At 50.5% G+C, this 19783-nt stretch overlaps 1 protein-coding gene across 2 annotated transcripts in view; it reads left to right on the forward strand.

Moving 5' to 3' along the window:
* Positions 1–19783, forward strand: part of CAPZB (capping actin protein of muscle Z-line subunit beta) — a 63161-nt gene that overhangs the window by 17472 nt on the left and 25906 nt on the right. For both annotated transcript variants that reach the window (XM_071575546.1, XM_071575545.1), the window contains exons 2-3: positions 4357–4446; positions 14624–14745. In XM_071575546.1, coding sequence (XP_071431647.1) covers positions 4357–4446; positions 14624–14745 — 212 coding nt within the window. The remainder of the gene's footprint in view (positions 1–4356; positions 4447–14623; positions 14746–19783) is intronic.

Raw genomic sequence — 19783 nt, forward strand, 5'->3', positions numbered from 1 at the left:
GGAGAATCCTGGCCTTCAGTCTGGGATTTTACAGGAGAATTAAGCAAGTGGAAACCCAGGGCAGGTGAAGTGGAGAAGTTGGGGCAGCCCTGGTGGGGTGGGTGGCATGTCCTGAGTCCCCAGAGAGCACCTTCCTGTCCCCGGGGTGTGTGAGGGCTCTGGGGGGGTTTCAGTGCCACCAACACTGTGCAAGTCTCAGAACTGCAGTGGCAGCACCTCCTGTACATCAGGGAACTCTGTGCTGCTGCTTCTGGCACCTGGGATGTGGCTCCTGTCCCTCTGGAAGTGCCTCCAGCTCTGCCATGTCCTTCAGCTGGGCACAGTCTGAACCCCGGAATGTGTCTGGAACCCTGGGATGTGTCTGGAACCCAGGGAGATGTGTCTGGAACCCTGGGATGTGTCTGGAACCCCGGGATGTGTCTGAAACCCAAGGGGATGTGTTTGTTTGAACCCAGGATGTGTTTGAGCCCAGGGTTGTGTTGGAACCTGGAATCCTGGGATGTGTCTGGAACCCCAGGATCTGTTTGAACCCAAGGGGATGTGTCTGGAACCCAAAGGGATGTGTCTGGAACCCAAGAGGATGTGTCTGGAACCCAAGGGGATGTGTCTGAACCCCGGGATGTGTCTGGAACCCAAGGAGATGTGTCTGGAACCCAAGGGGATGTGTCTGGAACCCAAGGGGATGTGTCTGGAACCCAAGGGGGTGTGTCTGGAACCCAAAGGGATGTGTCTGGAACCCAAAGGGATGTGTCTGGAACCCAAGGAGATGTGTCTGGAACCCCGGGATGTGTCTGGAACCCAAGAGGATGTGTCTGGAACCCCGGGATGTGTCTGAATCCAAGGAGATGTGTCTGGAACCCCGGGATGTGTCTGAAACCCAAGGGGATGTGTTTGTTTGAACCCAGGATGTGTTTGAGCTCAGGGTTGTGTTGGAACCTGGAACCCAAGGAGATGTCTCTGGAACCCTGGGATGTGTCTGGAACCCAAGGGGATGTGTCTGGAACCCTGGGATGTGTCTGGAACCCAAGGAGATGTCTCTGGAACCCCGGGATGTGTCTGGAACCCAAGGGGATGTGTCTGGAACCCTGGGATGTGTCTGAGCCCAGGGTTGTGTTGGAACCCAAGGGGATGTGTCTGGAACCTGTGGATGTGTCAGAATCCCAGGATGTGTTTGTCTGAGCCCAGGGATGTGTCTGAGCCCAGGGATGTGTCTGAACCCAAGGATGTGTTTGACCACACACCTGGTTTTTAAACCTTCCCTTCACCAGAACCAGAAGGTCTTGGTAGAATTACCCCTTCAGTCCTGAAATAGGATGTCCCAAATGTGTCCAATGCCCCAGGGAACCCTTTGCCCTGTAATCTGCCTTTGTGCTGCCTTTTTGACCATTCCCACTGGATTTATGCCAGATGAAAGTGGCTGTGTACCCACGGATTTAGGGACAGGGCTACAGCACACCCTGCCTTCATTTGGTGCTTTAGGAGATCTGCTGGCAAGCTGTTTAATTACTGAGTGCTCTGCAAGAATCTGGAGTCCTCCTGCTCAGCCTTGCTTTTGCCTCCTTGATACCAGGAAAATACACTGTTAGTATTTGCTGGAATATTTTTGTTTTTCCATTGCCAGCTGTGTCTGAACCCCTTTGAGAATCTCTGCCTTGAACAGTCTGGCTCATGACATTTTACTGCTGTTATTGAATATATTGTATAAAAACAGTCAGACCAAGTCTCTTGGTTAATCCATAAACACTGGAAATAGAGATTTGCTTCCTTCAGTGTATTTATTTCAAAATTGCCTCGGTGTAAAACACTTACTCTGGGGTTGCAGCTCTAGTGCTGGTTTTTAACACCCTTTCCAGGCTTTTTGGGCTGTTAAACAATTCCAGCTGGCATAGGAGGATGGAGCTCTTCCATCAGCATTCCCATGATCCACAAGTGAGGAACACGACCCTGTGACCAAGTTCCAGCTTTCCTTCCTGGACATAAGAGATAGCAGGAGGTGGAGACAATCCTTGGCTGCAGGAGCTGGGCAGGCCCAGGCCATCCAAAGAGCTCCTTCCCTTGGGGTCTGAGAGCAGAAAGGGAGTAGTTTCCCTTCCCATGGACATCAGATGATGAATGAAAAGTTCTGAACTGGGTGTCAGTTCTGTGCATGATTGTGGTGATAGTTCAAGCAGGAATTTGGGGTCCCTCTCCAGGGTGATAACTTGCTTCACTCCTGACTGATTTCAGCTGAGGGTTTGCTTAGAATTGTAGAATCATAGAATTGATTGGGGTGGAAAAGACCTCTGAGATCAAGTCCAACCCTTGGTCCAACTCCAGTCCCTTTACCAGATCATGGCACTCAGTGCCACGGCCAAGCTCAGTTAAAACCCTCCAGGGATGGGGAATCCACCCCCTCTCTGGGCAGCCCATTCCAATCCCTGAGCACTCTCTCTGCAAAGAATTTCCTCCTGATCTCCAACTTCAATTTCCCCTGGCAGAGCTTGAGCCCATCGTGCCCCCTTGTCCTATTGCTGAGTGCCTGGGAGAAGAGACCAACCCCCACCTGGCCAGAACTTCCCTTCAGGCAGTTCCAGACAGTGCTGAGGTCACCTCTGAGCCTCCTCTTCTCCAGGCTGAACACCCCCAGCTCCCTCAGCCTCTCCCCACAGCACTTGTGCTCCAGTCCCTTCTCCAGCCTCGTTGCTCTTCCCACTTGGGTTGGAAGAGACCTCTGAGATCATCAAACCCAACCCTTGATCCAACCCCACTGTGATCACCAGCCCAGGGCACTCCGTGCCCTGGGCTGGTGATCACAGTGGGGTTGGATCAAGACATGGTGGGATTGGATCAAGACATGGTGGATTCTCCATCCCTGGAGGTGTTTCAGAGGACACTCAGTGCCACATCCAGTCCCTTCTCCAGCCTCGTTGCTCTTCTCTGGCCCCGCTCTAGCCCCTCAATCTCTTTCCCATTATTTGTCCCATTGTTATTAGCTTGTCCCATTATCCAGGTGTTCCAGAGGTTTGGGTGGGTTTCTGCACTTTACTTGGCTGGTCCTTCAGTGGCAGCAGGTGCTGAGACCTCCAGCAGGCCCTGCAGGTTTCTGGGGGTGATGCCTGACCTGGCTGCAGGGCTGGAATGTTGTGCAAAGCTGTTCTCTGACCTGAGCTGGTGGAGGAACAAACACATCTCCCAGCCCAGGTGTGAGTGTTTGGCTTTGGCTGGTGAAAGGCAGGACCTTTAGGAACAGTTTCCTGAGGGATGTCCATCCCCTAAACCAGGCTCTCCTTCCTTTCCTCATTCCTGAGGTGGAGCTTAATTGCAGGAAGTTTTGCTTCCTGTTTCTCCCTGTCCTGGGGGTGCTGCTTTGAATGATGTTGTAATGGAACTGCCTTGGTGTTGAAGCTCTTGTTGAATAAAACTTTTGGGGCTTGGCAGAGCACAGGGGGGTGAAGTTATCACATAAAACTTTTGGGGCTTGGCAGAGCACAGGATGGTGAAGTTATCACATAAAACTTTTGGGGCTTGGCAGAGCACAGGAGGGTGAAGTTAAAGCTGAGCTTGTATTTGGGTGGGTAGAAATGGCCAAGGGAAAAAAAAGGGAGGGGAGGAACAGTGAAATCCAACTGGTGGTTGTGCTTCACTTGACTGTGAGCAAAGGAACTGGTGCAGCTTTGGGTGTTCTTAGGCCTGCAGGAAGGTGGCTGTTTGTGTGTGTTGGTGAAGAGGAAGCTGAAGGTCGTTCCAGGGCTGTGGTTCAGCTCCTCAGGGTCTGTGGTAATGTTTGTTTGGGGCGTGTTTTCTGACTCTGCAGTTTGAGGGTGGTTTGTGTGTGTCAGAATTTGTGTGAGTCCTTTGGGGAATGTTGCTGTGATTTCTCTGAAAGTCTCTCAGCCACAGGCAGGTTTGGGTGTGGGGTTTACAGGAAGAAGGAAACAGTGGATCTTGCTTTGTGTGTGTTTCATCCTGGTTTCTGATAAAGCTCAAGGTGGGAGGGAGAGCTCTGGATTGGAGCAGAGTTTATCTTGGGTACTGGTTATCTCAGGCTGATCAGTGCAAACCAGGAAGGGCTAAACCTGCTGTGGGAGGAGGAACTTTCAGTTCCCTACCCAGGTTATCATTGAGATAATGTGGCAAACCAGCACATTAAACACTTGCCCGAATGTTGGAGGCAGTTTCTGGGGAGGTGAGGACTGGACTCCTCAATGCCAAGTCAACAATCCACCATCAAATACACCGAATTTTACTGTATTAATACAAACCATGCTGCTGCTTAGAACTGGAAACTTCCATCTGAGGAGTGAGCAGGCTGTGTGTGTGGGGGGTTTGCTGTGTGACCCACACAGGTGGTGACAGAGGCTGTTCTTGTCCCTGCAGAGTGACCAGCAGCTGGACTGTGCCTTGGATTTGATGAGGCGTCTGCCTCCGCAGCAGATCGAGAAGAATCTCAGCGACCTCATCGACCTGGTGAGTTCCGGGGCTGGGCCAAAGCTCTGAGGTGTGAGAACATTCCCTGAGGCATCTCAGAGGGGTGGTGGTTTGTTTGTCCCCTTGTGTTTTTTTTGCCATACAATTGCCTGAGCGATGTCAGGAATCTGCATGTTTGTGCAGGGACACTTGGGGATGGAGGGTCATTAGCAGGTCTCTTAATGAACTCCTGGCCAGGTTGGAGGCTGCTGTTAAAGCTGGAACCAGGCCTGGTCCCTGGGTATTGTCTCCTGGCAAACAACCTGCTGTGGGAGGGGCAGTGGCTGTGCCACCCCACACACCAAGAGCCCTGTGAGGCTGTGACAGAGCCCGGGGGGGCTGGAGAACCCCCACATGTCGTGATAGTTTATGCTCCATCAGGTGTCAAAACCCCAAAGCTGAACAACCATCTTGTACCCAATACCTGTTTGCTGCTTGCCCTGGAACTCTTGTTCTCCAGTAAAACACTGGTGAAGGAAACAAAAAGGATTTTTAGGGCATTACAGGTTGCACAGGATTTAGTTGCACTTTTAGCCTGGTAAGTGGGAACTGTCCCTTAAAACAGTGGGTGGCACAGTGGCCTCTGGGGAACTGAAGGTGTTGCTGAAATATGGATTAAATCTCTACAGAACCTCCTACTGGAAAAACTTGTTTCTATTGTCCAGTCTAAAGACGTGGCTGATTTCTGACCTAAGCTGTGCAGGCAGGACACAGAGACTGGAACAGACCTGTTAGACCTTTGAATTCAGCTCTTTGTGTCTCTCCAGTGAGAATTAACATCCCTTCCTGTGGCAGGTCTGCATTTTGTGTGGTGCTGCCAAACCTTGCCTGAGACACCCCAAAAATCTGGTGGTGCTGCAGATTAAGAGCTGTTTGAACTGGTGCCTCAATTAAACAGCTGAAATTGTGTCTGAGCTGTTTGTCATCTCTGTGTGCAGCAGGTAAAGGTTTGGTTGGGCATGTCTGTTCCTACATGGTTGGTAAACTATGGTTAGAAAGTTGTGGCTGACTTAAATTTATCCAAGTCTTAAGGAATTCTTTTCCTTCCATAAGCAAAGGAACAGGTAAGAAGGCTCTGGGGGGCAGGAAAGAAATGATTCCCTGCAGGAAGGGATTATTTCCCTTTCTTGAAACCCTTCAGTGATTGGCTTCATCTGTGCCACCAAAACTCTTGGCAGCCCAAAGCATCGTTTCTGTGGCTGTTGCTGGAGGGAGGACACAAGGAACTCACTCCCTGATCTGATCTGGTGTAACATGGTTGGTTTTCTGATGGAATTGGGAGGCCTGAACGACACCAGGGTTTGAGCAGCTCCTGGGAGCCCTCAGAGCAGGGAGTTGTTTGGGATCCATGGGAAGCTTGGCTGGGTAATTGCTGTGAGGGTTCTTTAATGACTCAGAAAATTGCTGGGTACCTCTAAATGCTGGAATTACTCCTGGATGGTGCTCATTAGTGCTCTCCGTGCTTTCCATCAGCAACAGCCTCACAGCCTCGCTGGGCTCCTTCTCATATTGTGAGTGTAACCTGAACCAGCCTGGTTTGGGGCTTGTTAGAAGGTCTGTGTGACTCCCAGTCACTCTGTCCCTTCTCTGGGGCACAGATGAAATAACCTGTTAAATCCAGTCTGATTTCTTTGTTGTTGGGACATCTGTGAACCTGCTCTGCAGCCACAGCCTGCCCTGCTGAAGTCTGAGCTGCTCAGGCAGGAGCAGAGTGTGCTTTGCCCCCTGTGATAGTTCCAAACACATCACAAGCCAGACTCAAGCAAATAGTTTTTCGACCTTTTTTTTGACATTTTTCATCCAAACCTCCACAGCTGATGTTTTGACTCTGTTTCCTGTGCCATTACCAGACAAGAACCTCCTTGGAGCAGAAGGTCAGACTCCCAATGCAGGATGAGCATGAGCAGGTTCATTAAAGTTGGGGCAGAATTAATGAAAGGTGGTCCCTGACTTCTGGGTGTCCTTGTGCTGGGTTTCCCTCCTGGGGTGAGGTTTAGGTTATCACTTCAGGTCTGCTTTGCAGCTCAGCTGGCCAGAGTTTATAGAACTCAATCCCCAAACTCGTGGTTTGCTGCTTGCAAATTGAGAGGACAGAAGATGACATAGAAATGTCTTTGTATGTCCAGAGTTTTCCAAAACTAACACTCTGAGAAACTGCATCTCCTTCCTAGAATCAGAATCCCAGAATGGCTTTGGATCTTAAAGCCCATCTTGTTCCATCCCTGATCTGAGCAGGGACACCTTTCACTATCCCAGGTTGCTCCAAGCCCTGTCCAGCCTGGCCTTGGACACTTCCAGGGATGGGGCAGCCACAACTTCTCTGGGCAAGCTGTGCCAGGGCCTGCCCACCCTCACAGCCAGGAATTCCTTCCCAATATCCCATCTAAACCTGCCCTCTGGGAGCTTAAAACCTCTCCTAGGCTGGTATTCCTGCTGGGAAGGGTGGCCACGCTGAGGTCCCTCCCTAAGGTCCCTCTTACTCCATCAAAGCCATGTTCTGCTGCTTTACTCATAAAAGAGCACCTTGGTGGCCATCTGAACACGTGGAGTGTGTGCAGGACTGTCCAGGAGTGCCCCCAAGTGTTGTGCTGACACAGGAAACTGCCCAAACTTGAACATGAAGTAAAAGGGTGGGTGGAAAAAGAGAATTTTTGGGTCACTGGCCCTCATCAGCCCAGACACTTTGCATTCATTAGGAAAGCAGTTTGTGGTTTGCCCTTTCACCACATCTGTTGTTGAGTTTTTTAGGCTGCTGGGTCTTCAATTAGAGTTCATTAGAGACCTTGTCAATCACAGCCCTCCTGAAGTCCTGGCTGAAAGAAGCTGTGCTGGAAACGGGCCTTGGCATGGAATGCTCTGCTTGGGATTCAATGAGCCGTTATTTGTAAATACCCTGCTCAGGGGCTCTCAGGGTGCAGCTCTGAAGGAGTTCACAGTCTGTACAGAAAGAGTTTGGGGTAGGCAGGTACCTTTTCAAGGACAACTAATTTAAATTAGATTAATTTTCCACAGAGCTCCTGTGGGAACTGGGAGACGAGAACAGTCCAAGGGGATTGTCTTCCTCAAGATCAGTTGTCCTGTGAGTCAGTCCCCTTGTACTTTCAGCTGTTCCTCTCCAAGAGAAACCCCAGAAAGGGATCAGGGATCAGTTTTGGGCAGTGCTGCAGTGGAGGATCCTTCCTGGGACACCTCTGGGCAACCCCAGAGTCCTTGTGGGGGATGTTCTGCTGGCACCTCCCCTGGCACACCGTGGGAAAGGAGGAAAGTGGAGCTGGACTTGCACGTGCAGCAAACGGGGGTCTGTGACAGGTTCCCTTGGTGGCTTTGGCTGGAGTGTGGCACCTGGTGTGCCCTCAGTCCTGGTAAAAGTCAAGCAGCTCCTTCTGCAGGCACCAGTTTCCTGCTGAGTGTTTCATTTGGATGTTTGCCTGGGTGTGAACAAGATAAATGAGATGGAAACTGCAGGGAGGCTGATTGGGAGGATCAGATGGTTGGCATGGGGTGGGGACAGGGAATGATCCTCTCCAGGAGGACATGGAGTGGGGACAGGGAATGATCCTCTCCAACAGGACATGGAGTGGGGACAGGGAATGATCCTCTCCAGGAGGACATGGAGTGGGGACAGGAAATGATCCTCTCCAGGAGGACATGAAGTGGGGACAGGAAATGATCCTCTCCAGGAGGACATGGAGTGGGGACAGGGAATGATCCTCTCCAGGAGGACATGGAGTGGGGACAGGGAATGATCCTCTCCAGGAGGATATGGAGTGGGGACAGGGAATGATCCTCTCCAGGAGGACATGGAGTGGGGACAGGGAATGATCCTCTCCAACAGGACATGGAGTGGGGACAGGGAATGATCCTCTCCAACAGCACATGGAGTGGGGACAGGGATTCATCCTCTCCAAGAGGACATGGAGTGGGAACAGGGATTTGTCCCCACCACAAGGACATGGAGAGAGGACAGGGATTCATTGTCACCAAAAGGACATGGAGTGAGGACAGGGATTCCTCCTCTCCAAGAGGACATGGAGTGGGGACAGGGATTCATCCCCACCAAAAGGACATGGAGTGGGGACAGGGATTCATTGTCACCACAAGGACAGGCAGGTTCTCCAGGAGAGGACAGCAGTGTTTGCTCACAGCCATGACTTTCTCCCTCTCTCCTCCCAGTAGGACTGGTATTGGAACAACATTCCCAAAACTGAGCACTTGCTTAAGAGCAGAACCAAGTGATGCTGCCATGGAAGAATCACAGCAACAGTTACAGACACAGCACTCAGGAACTTTGCTGGGTGTTTTTCAAGGCTCTGTTTGCAATCAAAGATCTGGGAGGTGATCAGCTCTGCTTTCTCATCACAGGAGAATGCTGGAGTATTTTTAGTAGAATGTGTTGCTTTTTAGAAAAATCCCACTGTGATGAATCTTAAAATGTATAAACTTTAAGGTTTTGAAATACTGGAACAGGAATCAGGACTTTGCTTCGTGTGAGCCCCCAGGCAAGTCCCAAATCTGCTCCTGTGCCTTCAGTGAGGGAAGATAAATGAAGTTAGAGGATTTATCCCCAGGCAAACTGCACTGCTTGGGCTGCACAGGCCATAAAGAACATGAGAATGTGGCTGGAGCTTTCTGTGTTTGCAGTCCAAGAGCCTGAGCAGTGCAAGGCATCGGGGAGAGAGATAAAGTAATTGAGTGCAGATGCCCAGCTCAGCGTCTGGGGAGGGTGGGAGATGTTTAAAACAGAAAAATCAGACTCAGTGAAAGCTGAAAAAGAAGGTGGTGGAAGCAGAAGTGCATTGACAGCCCTGTGGGCTCCAGGCTGAGCTCTGACCTGCTGTTTTCCCTGGAATTGCTGCCTGTGGGATGGGCAGTCGGGTTTGAACACCGGGATCCTTGGCTAAAGGGGCTCTGGCTCCCTGAGTGAATTCCTGGTGGTTGAGAGCCAGTTTTTCCATTTGGTGAGTGCCTGTGAGCAGGAGCTTTTCCAGCTAGCAAAGATTACCTCTGGATATCTTGATGGTAATTGGAGATAGCAATTAATGTGTGTAAATCGTTAATGTGGGGCTTGGCTTCGAGCTTGGCCTGGAGCTGGCAGCTCCATTCCTGGCATGAGGCTGGAAAAGGGAATTTCAATTCTGGCTTCATAGCACTTACTCCTTCTATTTATAAACCCTTTTGTCTTCCAGGCTCCTGCCACTGCCCTGCTGGTGTCAGAGACCCTTAAAATGTATTTTGAATGTCTTTTGTAGGGGACGTGTGTGAGGATCACTCAGTGGGCTTTGGAATCCTGGAATCCTGGAATCCTGGTTGGAATCCTGCCTAACTCTGTTCAGGCTGAGGGGGGAGAGCTGGGATACAGAAACAGGGCTGGAGAAGGTGTGCCAAGATGTGGTGGATTCTCCCTCAGTGCCACATCCACAGAATCACAGAATGGATTGGGTTGGAAGAGCCCTGTGAGATCATCAAGTCCAACCCTTGGTCCAACTCCAGTCCCTTTACCAGATCATGGCACTCAGTGCCACGGCCAAGCTCAGCTGAAAAACCTCCAGGGATGGGGAATCCACCCCCTCTCTGGGCAGCCCATTCCAATGCCTGAGCACTCTCTCTGCAAAGAATTTCCTCCTGATCTCCAACTTCAATTTCCCCTGGCAGAGCTTGAGCCCATCGTGCCCCCTTGTCCTATTGCTGAGTGCCTGGGAGAAGAGACCAACCCCCAGCTGGCCAGAACTTCCCTTCAGGCAGTTCCAGACAGTGCTGAGGTCACCTCTGAGCCTCCTCTTCTCCAGGCTGAACACCCCCAGCTCCCTCAGCCTCTCCCCACAGCACTTGTGCTCCAGTCCCTTCTCCAGCCTCGTTGCTCTTCTCAGTTGGGTTGGAAGAGACCTCTGAGATCATCAAGTCCAACCCTTGATCCAACTCCAGTCCCTTTACCAGATCATGGCACTCAGTGCCACGGCCAAGCTCAGGATAAAACCCTCCAGGGATGGGGAATCCACCCTCTCTCTGGGCAGCCCATTCCAATGCCTGAGGTCACTCCCCCAAAAAGTGTAGAGTTTCCCCTTTGGCACAAGTGATTATTTGTCTGGATAGCAGAGCAGTTGACTTAATTAAACCATTGCCCACATACCTGGGCAGCTCTGCTGGGGAATAATGTTACCAGGACAAGAGAATCCTTGTTGGACACAGCACAGAGTGCCCCAGGAAGGGCTCCTTTCCCTTGTGCAGCTCATCCTTTGTTTGTCTCCTTGGAAAGAAATATCCCCCAAACACAAGGGGCTCGTTGCTTCTCAGTGATGCTGCTGTTCCTCCTGGGCTGCACCCCCAGAGATGCTGCTCTTCTCTCCTCTGGTTTGCAGTGAGGGTGGGCTCAGTTTGTGGCTGCACCTCCAGAGATGCTGCTCTTCTCTCCTCTGGTTTGCAGTGAGGGTGGGCTCAGTTTGTGGCTGCACCCCCAGAGATGCTGCTCTTCTCTCCTCTGGTTTGCAGTGAGGGTGGGCTCAGAGCCAGCAGGGAGGGCAGGTCTGGGCTGGGCAAACACAGGTGCACAGCAAGGCAGTCCTGAGTTAAGGTACAAGGTGCAGATTTTTGTGTTCTGCCTCTGAACTTCCACTGCTGGGAGGGGGAGAAACTCGTGTGCAAACAGAGATGGGAGCCCAGTCCTTGCTTGTAAAACAACCCTCGTCCCTCCAGTGAGATTTGTTTACAGGGCAGTGATGGATTGATTGGTTGGTGAGGCCACACCTTGAGTGTTGTGTTCAGTTCTGGGCCCCTCAGTTCAGGAAAGAGATTGAGGGGCTGGAGCGGGGCCAGAGAAGAGCAACGAGGCTGGAGAAGGGACTGGATGTGGCTCTGAGTGTCCTCTGAAACACCTCCAGGGATGGAGAATCCACCATGTCTTGATCCAACCATGTCTTGATCCACCATGTCTTGATCCAACCCCACTGTGATCACCAGCCCAGGGCACTCCGTGCCCTGGGCTGGTGATCACAGTGGGGTTGGATCAAGGGTTGGGTTTGATGATCTCAGAGGTCTCTTCCAACCCAACTGAGAAGAGCAACGAGACTGGAGAAGGGACTGGAGCACAAGTGCTGTGGGGAGAGGCTGAGGGAGCTGGGGGTGTTCAGCCTGGAGAAGAGGAGGCTCAGAGGTGACCTCAGCACTGTCTGGAACTGCCTGAAGGGAAGTTCTGGCCAGGTGGGGGTTGGTCTCTTCTCCCAGGCACTCAGCAATAGGACAAGGGGGCACGATGGGCTCAAGCTCTGCCAGGGGAAATTGAAGTTGGAGATCAGGAGGAAATTCTTTGCAGAGAGAGTGCTCAGGGATTGGAATGGGCTGCCCAGAGAGGGGGTGGATTCCCCATCCCTGGAGGTTTTTAAGCTGAGCTTGGCCGTGGCACTGAGTGCCATGATCTGGTAAAGGGACTGGAGTTGGACCAAGGGTTGGACTTGATGATCTCAGAGGGCTTTTCCAACCCAGTCCATTCTGTGATTGCACCAAAACCACTGCCTTGGCTTTTCAGCTGGGCCTCAGGAGTGGGTTAATTCTTGTGTTTCTAAATTTGAGTCCAGTTTCCCTGTTAGAGATATTTGCTCAGGCACTTGAGTGTGTTTTGGCCCCCATTTAACACAGAACAAACTTAGTAAGAACAGGGAATGCAAATTCCCTGTTTCAGGCTGAGGATCAGGTGCCTTTGGGGCAGAGTTGTCTCTGTTGGATCACAAGATAAACTGAATTCACAACAGGCTTTTGAGTGCTTGAAGAAGATTCAATTCTTGACATGGAGAAGAATGCAAAGGACCTGATTTCAGAAGGAATCAGCCTGATGAACATGGAGCTGAAGTGTTTAAAGCTGCAAATTACCCTGTTCAAGTTCCTGCCTTTGCCTTGTCAGCAGTTTCCCAGAGTAGAGGAGGATGACCAGGGTGCACAAATCCTGTCAGTTCATTCTTAGGAAGTAAAGCAGCTGTTGAGAGTTGATGTAAGAAATTACATAAAAATTATATTCTTGTGGTAACTGTGCCACACTTGGGTGCTTTTGCAATAATTAGAATTACACGAGTAGTTCCATCAGCTGGAATAGCCATTCTTTTTATAAATACTGTTGAAATGTTCTAATCCTTCCAAAGTAGATGAGTGGGTTTTATTCTGAAAGAAGGAGAAGGGGAAAAAGAATAGTTTGCCTGGAGTCCTGAGGAGTGTCTGTACCAAGGAGACAGTGGCTGTGGAGCTGACACAGTGGAGGATTATAAAACAGGGCAGTATTATAGCCTGGACAGTGTATGATATAATGCACTCACTGTTAGGGCTGGAAGAGTAACCACAGCCCTCAGAAACTGGGAGAGTGGCCCCCCTCAGGAGGGTTTGTTGCCAAAATTCATCCAGAGATAACCCTCGTTGCCAGGGATGGGGCAACCAAATCTTGGTTTGTTATTTGCCATTTATGGTGGTTTTGGTCTTCCACAGTCACGTTGGTTTATCTGTGTTTGCTCCTCTGTAGTTGTTGCCCAGTCTTTGGGATTAAGAATGTTTTTGTTTTGGGCAGTTTGATCCCTTATGTCCCATCCAGTGCATTAAAATAATTCCAGTGCTGCTGCATCCCGAATTTGTTTTTTCTCCTCTAGGCTTTTTCCATGTTTTCTTTTTTCTTTCTTCCCTCCCCTTTTCATTTCTTATGAGGTGTGAATTCACCACTTCATAATTAATCTCACTCTTGATTGCCTTTTGTCCTCATGTTCTCAGTCAGGTTTTCATCTCTACAGCGCAGAGTGGATGGAGAAGAGGTTTCACACTGGTTATTTCTATAATTGTTTTATTAGCACATTGTCACCAATCCATTCAAGAACTTGGCAGTTTTCCTATGATCCCTTTGGGAAAGGACCCCAGCGGGCTCACAGGATGTTTTGCTTTAGTCCCTTTCTCCTGCAGTGAAACCTGGAATGTTTTCCCAGCAGGAAATGCACAATACACGAATTGTTTGGTAACAGCAGCTCTGGGAGGGGCGTGTGGATGGTCCCAGTGCCTCAGTCTGTGCAGGGCAGAGGAGCCTCATCCCTCTGCAGTTCAGCCCAGCCTCTCTGCCGTGGTGGAAGAGCTGGTGTGTCTCCCTGTGCAGTGCAGGGAGGCCCTGGAGGGCTCTGGATCCATCCATAGTATCACAGAATGGATTGGGTTGGAAAAGCCCTCTGAGATCATCAAGTCCAACCCTTGGTCCAACTCCAGTCCCTTTACCAGATCATGGCACTCAGTGCCACGGCCAAGCTCAGGTTAAAACCCTCCAGGGATGGGGAATCCACCCCCTCTCTGGGCAGCCCATTCCAATCCCTGAGCACTCTCTCTGCAAAGAATTTCCTCCTGATCTCCAACTTCAATTTCCCCTGGCAGAGCTTGAGCCCATCGTGCCCCCTTGTCCTATTGCTGAGTGCCTGGGAGAAGAGACCAACCCCCACCTGGCCAGAACTTCCCTTCAGGGAGTTCCAGACAATGCTGAGGTCACCTCTGAGCCTCCTCTTCTCCAGGCTGAACACCCCCAGCTCCCTCAGCCTCTCCCCACAGCACTTGTGCTCCAGTCCCTTCTCCAGCCTCGTTGCTCTTCTCAGTTGGGTTGGAAGAGACCTCTGAGATCATCAAGTCCAACCCTTGATCCAACCCCACTGTGATCACCAGCCCAGGGCACAGAATGGGGCACAGAGTGGGGCACAGAGTGCCCTGGGCTGGTGATCACAGTGGGGTTGGATCAAGACATGTTGGATTCTCCATCCCTGGAGGTGTTTCAGAGGACACTCAGAGCCACATCCAGTCCCTTCTCCAGCCTCGTTGCTCTTCTCTGGCCCCGCTCCAGCCCCTCAATCTCTTCACTGCCCTGTAAATATTCCCTCTATCCACCATTCCTGGGCAGTGCTGCCCTGGCTGCTGTGGCATGATGTGAACAGTGTGTGTGTGTGTGTGTGTGTTGGGGTGAGCTGGAGCTCACCAGGGGCTGGGTAATGAAATCTGGAATTCGTGCAGGTGGGAGCACAGGATTGTGCTGTACCTGAAGTGCAGCTTGGGGTTTGTTTTTTTGGTTTGTTTTTTTTCCAGAGTTCTGGTTTGGGCTGTTACCAACCCAACCTGTTCTTGGGGGTGCCATCCCTTCTAACCTTGCTATGTCTCCCTCCCTGTGCTTCCCTCCCAACCTCAGGTCCCCAGCCTGTGTGAAGATCTCCTCTCCTCTGTGGACCAGCCCCTGAAGATTGCACGAGACAAGGTGGTGGGGAAAGACTATTTACTGTGTGACTACAACAGAGATGGAGACTCGTACAGGTGAGTTCAGACCCCAGGCAGGGCCCTGGTGGGAATTGTAAATCAGAGCTTTACCCTTCAGACCCTTCTCCCTCTTATTCCCAGCCAAAAAAACCCCATCATATTTAAAGATTTAAACCTAAAATGTGCTGTTGTTACCTTGTTAAAGGGCTGAGTGATGTATTTCTCTCTGCTCTCTGTATTCTGAATTAAAACCAGCAGAAATGACTGGGATGGCCTGGATATGAAATAAAACATTGCAAGGTCATAAAATCTTTGGAATGGATAATGACAGGAAAGAGATGATGCAGCAGTTGGGTTAAACAAAATCATCTTCTGCTTGTACAAAACAGGGAGGATTTGCCAGCTGGGAAAGGCTCTTTCACTCCTTTTCTGCAAGGGATTGACTCTGACTTTGAACTCAGTGACATTGGTCCTGTTTGAAAACCTTGGCCCAGGTTTTTAGCACAAAAAAGGGATCCCTGTCCACCAGAACAGCACAGCAGACAAAACCAGTGCAAATACTGAAACTGTAGAAGCTGTGTGTAATTACAGTGTAATTAATTTTTGAAGGAGAAGGGGCTGTAGAACTGAAGTGGGACAATGAGGTTTCAGTGCCACGTTGAACAGTCTCTCTGTGAATGATTTTATCCTCTCCCTTGCCATTGGGATGATGATTCTTAATTCTTTTTTAATTATCTCCTCCCCTTTCTTGCATTGCCTGACTTTCCTTAATGGCTGTAGTGACAATGACATAGTTCCAAATATTTAATTAAGACTCAAACCCTCAAGTCCAGAAACCTTTGTGAATATTCACTTTTGTTCTTTCCCTTAACTAAGGGCTGGGAGGTGACCCCCATTCATCTCCTGCTCAGCCCAACTGTTGCTTCTGGAGCTGATTGTGAGGGTTCCTCCTGTCTCTCCTTTTAGTTTCACTGCAATAATTCACATTTTCAGTGCCTGGAACTTCCTGCAGGGAGAATCTGACTTTGCTCTGTGCAGATTTGCTGGAGTGTTTTACTTCCATCTGTCCAGGATGTTTCAGGAACTCTGTTTCAAAAGGAAATTCCAGAAAAAGTCTTAGCAATTCCTTTTCCTCAGGCATTGTTGCTGAAGCAGGTGGGCTGGAAGGGGGTTGAGATGGGTGGGCTCAGCACTCTGAGCTGCAGGAAAGGTCCTTATCCAACCTGGCCCACACTGAGAACCTTCTGAGACTCATTTTGTCCTGGAAACAGGAGGAGGAGGAGGATGTTTGAGGCTGCAGAGTTGGGCAGAGCAGCTGGATTTTGGCTGAGTGTAAATCCTGAGGAGCTGATTTAAATACAACCTCTTGAGGAGGGCCAAGGAGTGGGCAGGTCTGGAAGGTGAAGTGTCACTCACGTTTTTTTGGGGCTTGTTTAACATTTAAATCACTTGAACCCTCCCCAGCAGAGCCAGGTGCCTCCTAAAGCACTTTGTGCATTCAGCTTGTGTGTCTCAGTTGGTCAGGTCTGCCCTGGCAGCTCCAGGCACTTCATCAGCTCTAAATTAGTAGATAAAATCAATTTTTACAGGCTCTGCCCCCCCAGAGGTGCCCACACAGCTGCAGGAGGAGGGATTAGATCCCAAATTTCTTGTGGATCTTTCAGGAGATGCTTTCTCCCTCCAGTTGGGATGTTTCTGGAAGCCCCTTTGCATCCTATTCAGGCTTTTGTCATGACCATCCACCCCCAGAGTCCCAGGAACTGGGAGAGGCACTGGTGGAACTGGGATGTGCCATTCTGCAGCCACTAATGACCCCTCTGGGTTTAATTAGGGCCCGTGGCAGTCCCTTCTCCAAGGGGGGTGTCATGTTTGGCTCTGCAATTGCTCCATCTCCTTCTGAGAAGGTGTTTAAATAGTTCCAAGGGAGCAGGAGGAATTCAGCCTTTAAAATGACCCTGAAATTTTCAGGATTTCCCAAGTTTCAGCAAAGCTGTTCCCTTTGCTGCTGTGGAACAGGCACCATGTGTTCAGTGCTGGCATTAAAGACTCCTGTTCTCTTTGATTCACACATTCTGATTGAAGGGATTCTTCCTTCTGGAACTGATTGGTCCCAGCTCTGTTTCATGGAGCAAATTCTTTCCTTCCCATTTCACTTTGAAACTCAGCCCCACCTCCCTGGGCACGTTAATCCCATTCTGTGCCTCTGTCCAGACACTTCTTTGTACCTCACAAAACCTGCAGTTATCACAGAATCATAGAATGGATTGGGTTGGAAAAGCCCTCTGAGATCATCAAGTCCAACCCTTGGTGCAACCCCACTGTGATCACCACTCTGTGCCCTGGGCTGGTGATCACAGTGGGGTTGGATCAAGACGTGGTGGATTCTCCCTCAGTGCCACATCCACAGAATCACAGAATGGATTGGGCTGGAAAAGCCCTCTGAGATCATCAAGTCCAACCCTTGGTCCAACTCCAGTCCCTTTACCAGATCATGGCACTCAGTGCCACGGCCAAGCTCAGCTGAAAAACCTCCAGGGATGGGGAATCCACCCCCTCTCTGGGCAGCCCATTCCAATCCCTGAGCACTCTCTCTGCAAAGAATTTCCTCCTGATCTCCAGCTTCAATTTCCCTTGGCAGAGTTTGAGCCCATCGTGCCCCCTTGTCCTATTGCTGAGTGCCTGGGAGAAGAGACCAACCCCCACCTGGCCAGAACTTCCCTTCAGGCAGTTCCAGACAGTGCTGAGGTCACCTCTGAGCCTCCTCTTCTCCAGGCTGAACACCCCCAGCTCCCTCAGCCTCTCCCCACAGCACTTGTGCTCCAGTCCCTTCTCCAGCCTCGTTGCTCTTCTCACTTGGGTTGGATGAGACCTCTGAGATCATCAAACCCAACCCTTGATCCAGCCCCACTGTGATCACCAGCCCAGGGCACTCAGTGCCGTGTCCAGTCTCAAACACCTTCAGGGATGGTGAGTCCACCATCACAGAATCATAGAATAAAATCATAGAATCAGTTGGGTTGGAAGAGACCTCTGAGATCATCAAGTCCAACCCTTGATCCAACCCCACTGTGATTACCAGCCCAGGGCACAGAGTGGGGCACAGAGTGGGGCACAGAGTTCTCTGGGCTGGTGATCACAGTGGGGTTGGATCAAGACATGGTGGATTCTCCATCCCTGGAGGTGTTTCAGAGGACACTCAGAGCCACATCCAGTCCCTTCTCCAGCCTCGTTGCTCTTCTCTGGACTCGCTCCAGCCCCTCAATATCCTTTCTGAACTGAGGGGCCCAGAACTGAACACAGTTGTTCCTGGGAAGTGGCTCTCACCCCAATTTAATCAATTAGCCCCAAATTCTCTGTGCTTTTAAGAGCTTTTGATATTTCCACATTTTTCAGAACCACATTAGAAGTCCCAAGGATTCCATCCCTGACTCCTGCACATTCCAAACACCTTTGCCTCTTCCTGCACAGGTTGCTAATTGCATTTCTTTGAATGCTAATCCAGGGATTTCAGAGCATTCTGGGGACAGCTGAGCAGGAAAGGTGGGGCTGGATAGTCAGAGTTGCTCACTGGGATTCCAGTTTTGTAGGGTGTTGGTTGGTTTTTTTGTTGTTTTTTTTTAATGGCTTTACAGTTTGACTGGGAATTTCCTTGGAAAAAAAGCTGCTGTGGGAAGTGAATATCACAATTTAGACTTAGAAAGACTTGATTTTTTTGTCCATGTTGAACGTGGATCAGATTAGAAAGTGGATTTTTGGAGTCTCTCTTGGATCTTCCTAAGCAGATAATTTTCATTTTCCTCATATTATCACTTGCTCAGAGTCTCACAGGTACTTGTGGAATACTCCTGGAATAGCAAAGCCTTGTGGAGGATCTCAAACAGCCACAGAATCCACACTGTGAAGGCAGAGCTTTTATTAATTATTTTTTTTTCTAATATTAGACTTCAAGGTGCCTGACTTTGCCCATACATTTCCCATACTGGGAGTGTGTTTGATCACTCTGGTAAATGGAATCCTTATGGGGAATTTGGTGCCAACAACACAGACCTGTTAGTGAAACAAAAACCATTCTCTTCTGGGGAAATTAGGAGTCTGACTTTGGAAATTTAAGTGCTTGTCCATCTGTCTTCCTTCAAACAGTTAAGTGTTGAAATGTGTTTAAATGCTCCTCCCCAGGAATAAAACCCACGAGGTTGTGTCAGGAGGGGGTTTGTGGGTGAAATTGGTGCTGGCTCTGAGTGGAATGGGAAGAAAACTCTGCAAAAAGTCTGTGCCTGAGCTGCCCTTAGATGCCATTTCTGCAGCCTCAGAGGAGCTCGGTGTGAGCAGAGGGAGGGTCTTCACTCGGGTCCTGCAGGAGCTCTTTGCCCCTGGAGGGGGTAGATGAGCCCCCTGGGAATCCTCAGGTGGCACCAGGGGGGGATTTTTGGGTGAATCTCCTCCAGATTTCAGAGGGTTTAGGTAAAGGAATGAAGAGATGCTGAGAGGGGACCCCAATCCTGTCTGTCAGTGTGTGCAAGGAGGGGCAGAGGGTGCCCAGCAGTGGGGCAGGAGGGAATGGGCAGGAACTGATGCTTGGAAGTTCCACCTGATCATGAGAAAGAACTTCTTCACATGAAGAACTTCCTCACATGCTCTGGGATGGGTTGCCCAGAGAGGGTGTGGGGTCTCCATCCCTGGGGATATTCCAGACCCATCTGGACACAGTCCAGAGTGCTCTGGGATGGCCCTGCTGGGGCAGGAGGTGGGGCCAGATGAGCCTCTGAGGGCCCTTCCAGCCTCTCCACTCTGTGATCCAGGGCTGTGGCTGTTGCCTCCTCTCCAAAGCAACCACATTTTAGTCAACTATTTAAGTCACGGGATCACTGAGGCTGGCAAAGATCTCTGAGAGGTTCAGATCCACCCTCTGCCCGATGCCCACCTGGGCAAAGCCCTCCCAGCCCATGGAGCCCACCCTGTGCCCAATGCCCACCTTGGCAAAGCCCTCCCAGCCCCTGGAGCCCACCCTGTGCCCGATGCCCACCTTGGCAAAGCCCTCCCAGCCCATGGAGCCCACCCTGTGCCCGATGCCCACCTTGGCAAAGCCCTCCCAGCC

This window comes from Pithys albifrons, chromosome 22, assembly GCF_047495875.1.
Source record: "Pithys albifrons albifrons isolate INPA30051 chromosome 22, PitAlb_v1, whole genome shotgun sequence".
In the NCBI taxonomy this organism is placed as follows: domain Eukaryota; kingdom Metazoa; phylum Chordata; class Aves; order Passeriformes; family Thamnophilidae; genus Pithys; species Pithys albifrons.